Raw genomic sequence first — 6,066 nt, forward strand, 5'->3', positions numbered from 1 at the left:
ATATCGCATCAGCTGTTGCTTAATTAATCGATTGATAATGCTCCGCAGTCAGGAATATCGATACTTGGCTTTAAAAAGGAGCGCGTATTTATTTAAACAAAATTGTGGTAATTAGCAAATTTTCGTTAACAACTCAAAAGCGCCTGTGCCATTTCGAACAGGCAGGCCTACCATCAAGCGACTTGATGGTGAATTCAGCTCGTCGGGACGTCCAAAGCCAGCCGCGTTGCGCAGAAACTGCAAACTGGATTCAAAGGACATTTGCTGCAACGGCGAAGAGGAGTGCTCCATGCCTTTGCGTGAAAGCGGCTGGAAGGTGCCGTCAAAGGTCATGTAGTCGGCAATCAGTGATAAATGGCGTCGATCCACGGTAATTCCATAGACCTTAAACACATTGCTCACTTCCTTGACAATGACCTGGTTCGCAGCTTCGATGCCATATGTCCGTGCTATAGCATGTATGTCATTGGAGTACAATCGATTCAGGTCCAAGATTTTGTTGTGTTGGAACATTTCACCAATATTGATGCCATCTGTTTTCAGCAACTGCTCATCGTCATTTCCCTTGTAGATAATGGCGCGCTTAATGTGCGGCACCTGATGTACAATGCTTTTGGCGGCCAGTTCGCGTATGATGGATGTCAGATCGGGCTTTTGGTAGCGAACGCTCAGATTGAGTTTAACTCTGCACCAAAGATGATGCTCCTTGTCGTAGGTGTAATCTTGAACCATTTGGTTGCTAAGCAACTTTTCCACCGACTTATCGTCCACCTCAGCATTTTCGTCGTTTGCCGGTTCATTGCCGTATGCGTCCTCTTCATCGGGCTCCTCTTCATCGTCTAAAAGCCCCAAGTTTTAGGAGTTAGTCAATTAAATTAAGATGATTAAAATCCGTTTACCATTGGCATCAATTATTTCCTCAACATCATCCGGATCGTCATAGTCCTTTTCGTCGGTTTTGCGCTGCTTGAGTTTAATGCCAGTCGCGTCGTCGTCACCCTATTGCAGACAAATTTGAATCCAAAATATTCTTGTATTTGCAACGGAATATTTGACTTACGCCGTCATCTGAGGAGTCGTCATCATTGTCTTGAGCCTTTTGTATGCCCACGTCATCAGCATCCAACTCTAGATCATTGTCCTCGTCGTGCTTGTTGCCAGACTCCTTTTTCTCATCTACCACGACGCTGTAGAAGAAATTAAGCTAAGTATTCACCTTGGAGCATATCAATTGTATATTTACATTTTGGAAGTCTTCTTGGCGTTAGACACCTTTATAATAGCGCGAATGAGCTGTTTGAAGTATGTCTGATGCATGTATTTGATAATACGCTTGGGCCTCACGCTGTAATCCTCCTTGTAGTTCTCACGTGGTAGGAACTGGAAGTGCAAGTCATAGACATACGCGCGTTCCGGTTCCATCGTCAAGCTTGTGTTGATATGCACGGCTAGATGGTGATAGGCCAGAATAAATATAAAGCTAGTTCGGTATAAATATATAACTTACATTCCAGCAGACTGGCCAAGGTCACACAGTTGAGGGAAATGCGCAACTTCTCCGCATTATGCTGCTGTCCCGGCTTGATGGGTATGTCCATTGAAGGGGTCTTGATATTCGAGGACGCCAGCATTAGAATTTCCCTTAAGCGAGGTATACCCAGAGTAACGTTCATTTCACCACGACCAGCGAAATGGAAGGTATTCAATGTCATCTGGGTGGACGGTTCACCAATCGACTGAGCTGCAATCAGACCAACCGGTTCGCCGGGGGAGGCCAACGCCTTGATGCTCTTCATGTGCATTATATCTGCTATGATTTGCTTCTGTGACGGGTGCTTGAGCGCATAGTCATCGATCAATTGACGCGTGCGCTCAGAAACCGCACCATAATAATTGTCTTGCTTGTATACGGCTACGGTGGGATCAGGACAGCGTGCATATTTCTTCCGGTACAGTGCTTTGTCCTCGGCATCGGCCTTCTTCCACAGTTTGAGCAGGCCCTCGTCGAAGCGCCGGCGTCCCGTCTTGACATTTATCTCATTTGGTCGCTTAACTTCCACTTCGTTTCGAAGCTCCTCCGAAAAGTGAGTGAAAGCTGCATGCAGTTTGGCAGGCTGTTTCTTCTGCCAGCTACGTATGTGTTTCTCATGGCGCAGTACCTTGGCGAGGCACTCCTCGTCCTTCATCAGCTGCAGTTGGCTGGGCCGCAGAACGGCCTTTGCGTTTTGTGCCAGAAAATCTGCGCAGAATTTTCCGTTAAAAAACTTGGACTTAAGTATGTCCAAGCCGTCCTCGCCGTACAGAAACTGGACCACACTGTTGTCACTGTCGCGCACAGTCAGATCATAGTGAACACTCAACCCCTCCAAGTGCTTGATAAGACAGCGCTGTAGATAACCGGAACGGGATGTCTTTACAGCAGTATCGATGAGACCCTGTTGTGAAGTATAATGAGTTGTTAATCCTAATCTAATCTTTTATGTCCATATTTAAGGCTTACTTCACGACCAGCCATGCAGTGAAAGAAAAAGTCCTGCGGCTGTATGCCTGTCATAAAGCGCCCATCAATAAAGCCGCCCGACTTTGGCGATGTCTCAAAAGAGGTAAAACTGGGTAGCGATTTTCCAGATATCATCAACGGCGGTCGCTTGCCTTCCAGCTCAATTTGCCCAAGCAGGCAGGAGATTTGCATGGTGTTAACCATAGAGCCTTTGGCGCCAGACAAGACCATTAACTGCAGATTGTTTGATGGAAACTTCGTGATCAGACCGCCTGGCAAGCAAGTTCTATAAAAAAAAGAAACACCTGTAGCTAAATACATTTTGGTTAGTTATGCTACTAACTTATTAATGTCATTTGTGTAGCCGTCCAGTAGCGATTTGTATTTGCGATCGAGCAGAACTCGAAACTTGGAGTCCTTAACATAGGCGGCCTCCATTTGTTCGGCCAATATATCGTGCGGTGGCACATCCTCCAGCTCCAAAGCAGCGGCAACGGCGCTGTTGCCCACATCACGACACTCGCGAATGATTTTTTGACGCCTGCGATCCGCTTCGTCGGTGACCAAAATGTCCTTGACACCCAACGTAAAGCCCTCAAGCTGCAGGAAAAATGTAAACACCTTGGTGAAGGCGGTTAGCAGGCGCGTGGACACGTCGCCGCCATACAGCTCGTACATGCAGTGAATGAGGCCAAAAGTGGTGGCGCCATACTGCTGCTTGTCCAGAACACCCACCAGAAGCTCGCCCTTACGTATTTGTACTTGACTCTCACTGAGCTCCTGCTCCAGCGGATTCGAGCCACACAGCGGTGTACGCGGTTTAGCCACATTCCAATTCTGCAACGCGTTACTGGGTTAGTAATGGTTCACAGGTGACTCTGAGATGTCTTTACTTACCTTGCCGCCTATTTTGGCAAAGGAATCTAAGTTGATGTGCTCATAGCCATCGGGTATCAGATTAATGATTATGGTCGAGAGTACTTGCTTGCCAGACCACAACGTTGCGGGCTTTTGTATAGCCGGTGGCAGCAACTTGACATCGCCTTTAAGATGCGACAGACCTTGGAAAACCAACTGCTGATAGTCCTCGCGGTTGAAGAAGCGACCGCGTATGGACAGCTTGACGCCCGAAATAACCTGATCCTGTATAAGGCCACCAAGTGGAGTACCGTCCTTGGGCACAAGATAATTGCTGGCCACATTGACAAGATTATAGGCCTCGGAACGTGCCACCTCGCTCTGTGGATAGTGCGCATTCATCTCGTCACCATCGAAATCGGCATTGTACGCCTTGCAATTGGAGTAGTGGAGGCGAAACGTTTTCTCGCCGTACAATATGCGCGCCTTATGCGCCATTATGGATGGCTTGTGCAGCGAAGGCTGACGATTGAGCAGCAGTACATCACCATTCAGAACATGGCGATGCACAATCTTGACGCCGTCCTTGGGATTGGACAGCAACAGCTTAGCCATGCTGGCTCGTTTGGCCGCATTGTCGGCAGGTATAAAAGTGGTTAACCCCTTGCTGTCCTGTATGTAATTGGCGCCCGGGTGCACTTCTGGCCCATTCATGACCATTTTGCGCAACTCGATGACATTCCATTCAGTCACGGGTACCGGATAAGAGAGTTTGCGCGCAAATATGTCCGGTATGCCAATCTCATCTACATCGATGTTGGGATCGGGCGTGATGACAGTACGTGCTGCGTAATTAACGCGTTTGCCCATCATGTGCTTGCGTATGAGACCCTCCTTCTTCTCGAGCACCTGCTTAAGGCCCTCGGCGGATTTGATGTCTCGCGACATGTTTACATCAAGCAACACATCTACGGAGCTCTGCAGCGCCAGCCACGCATTGTAGAGCTTCTCGTGGCTGTTGGCACCGCGCATGTTTTGGTAGGCAGCTTTTGCCTGCTCGCTAAGTTTCTCCTGCTGGCCCTTCATAAACTTTAGTACTACATTTAGCACATGATTATTCTCGATAATGTTCACATAGATGTCCGTCTGCGGATTGCCCTTCATCATGTCGTTAATAACATTCATGGGACGCGCACGCGGGGGCGTAACTGGTATCGTGTCCATAAAGAAGATATCCACTGGCGAGCAGTCGCCGGTGACGCTTGCCTCACTGTTTATGTTCAAGACAGGCACCAACAGCTTTAGCAGCTGCGGATAATTTTCGTATATCTTTCGCAGATAGCGACGGCATTCATCCGCAAATATGACCTTGTTCTGGCCACTGTTTTCGGGCACATCACCCAACCTAGAAAATCAAGGGAAATCGAAAATCAAACATATCAATGGAGGCTACAGCCACATACTCACCGCTCCTTTAAATCGGCAATGGTCACATAATAGACAAGGCGGCGATGCAAATAGCGCACGAAGCGCATAGACTTGTTGCAGTGCCTGCACTTCTTACTGGAGGCTCGCTGCAAAGCCGCGTGCGTAATGGCTGTGCGCAAGGAACAGCTTGTCTTGGTCACATTGCTGGCATTGCTCGTATTCTTTGCCAGCAGCTCGTTGACTGCAGCAATGTGCGGATGTACGGCGTCGCCGTTATCCAGCTTAATCAGCTCCTCTGTGTTCTGGCAGGCAATTTCTGATTTAAACAGCTCCAGTTCTTGTGCTTCAATAATGTAGCCGGCGTCAATAAGCCGCAGCTGCAGCATTACAATTTCGCTCTCATGATCTGTTGATTTTTAATGTTATTGAAGTGATTTAAACTACTTTGTGTACCACTAACCCTTCATTTGAAGCTTGTAACAGTGTAGACAAAATATGCAGAGTAAACGTTGCACCAGTTTGATGAAAAACGGGTTGTAGACCAGTGAGCCCAGCTCAATATGGCCCATATGGCCGGGACAATCTTGCATTTTTAGGCATGTGCCGCAGGGATCCGTGCATCGGCCGTAGGATCCCAATCGTATGTCATAAAGACCGCCAGGTATTGGGTGTCCCAGGGCATCAAATGTGAGGCCGGTTATGACTTTTACCACACTTAGTTTTCGTATCTCCTCGGGTGTAAACACGGCGAACTCCAGGTCCGAGGGAAACATGTGCACGTCCGGGGGCCTTCTCGAGCCCATTTTAATGCGATTATGTTGAAATTTTCAATAAAATAAGGTGCCGTGAAGCAGCTATGCGTTGCACGTGTTTTAAAAACAGCAGAGTTATCGATAAGAGTAACGAAAGTATCGACAATATGCGATATATCGATACCACGATGCAGCGAACAGGGCTGTTTCACACAACAAAATGCGCGAATTGTTCAATTTTGAAAATAAATATGTTGATGTTTTTAATTAAACAAAGAGAAAGGTAAATACGTATATACGTAATGTACAACTTCAAATGGATTCTTTGGTTATGCTTAGAACTTATCACACGTCAACTGGTATTGCCAGTTCTTAAAAGCCATATTTTGCTCGTATTGGTTGCGGACAGTGTCCAGGAGTTCCGCAACAGTTGCCTCATCTCCAACTGCGGTTGCTCCGTCGCCGCAGCCATCTCTTGCTCCAGCTCTAGCTCCGGTTCCTCGGGCAGTGTTTGCAGCCTTGTTGCCC

At 47.6% G+C, this 6,066-nt stretch overlaps 1 protein-coding gene across 1 annotated transcript; it reads right to left on the reverse strand.

Moving 5' to 3' along the window:
- Window positions 1-79: 79 nt before the first annotated feature.
- On the reverse strand, window positions 80-5,641 carry LOC115764167 (DNA-directed RNA polymerase I subunit RPA1). The gene is made up of 10 exons (XM_030707055.1): window positions 5,247-5,641; window positions 4,826-5,192; window positions 3,398-4,763; window positions 2,844-3,337; window positions 2,501-2,786; window positions 1,508-2,435; window positions 1,244-1,448; window positions 1,061-1,187; window positions 900-999; window positions 80-839 (listed from the first exon to the last, which is right to left on the reverse strand). Exons 1-10 carry the CDS (start codon window positions 5,587-5,589, stop codon window positions 112-114), a joined length of 4,944 nt encoding a protein of 1,647 aa, XP_030562915.1. The 5' UTR covers window positions 5,590-5,641; the 3' UTR covers window positions 80-111.
- Between the last annotated feature and the right edge of the window lie 425 nt (window positions 5,642-6,066).

The sequence above is a fragment of the Drosophila novamexicana genome, unplaced genomic scaffold (genome assembly GCF_003285875.2).
Source record: "Drosophila novamexicana strain 15010-1031.04,08,12 unplaced genomic scaffold, DnovRS2.1 tig00000008-arrow-pilon, whole genome shotgun sequence".
Lineage (NCBI taxonomy): Eukaryota > Metazoa > Arthropoda > Insecta > Diptera > Drosophilidae > Drosophila > Drosophila novamexicana.

What these genes read in the sequence shown, in the direction of transcription:
- LOC115764167 (XM_030707055.1), bottom strand. Translation starts at nt 5,589, where the DNA reads ATGGGCTCGAGAAGGCCCCCGGACGTGCACATGTTTCCCTCGGACCTG. An exon ending in TACACAAATGACATTAATAA is followed by an intron (nt 2,787 to 2,843) that starts GTTAGTAGCATA and finishes TTTTTTTTATAG; the next exon opens with AACTTGCTTGCCAGGCGGTC. An exon ending in ACTGCATGGCTGGTCGTGAA is followed by an intron (nt 2,436 to 2,500) that starts GTAAGCCTTAAA and finishes ACTTCACAACAG; the next exon opens with GGTCTCATCGATACTGCTGT.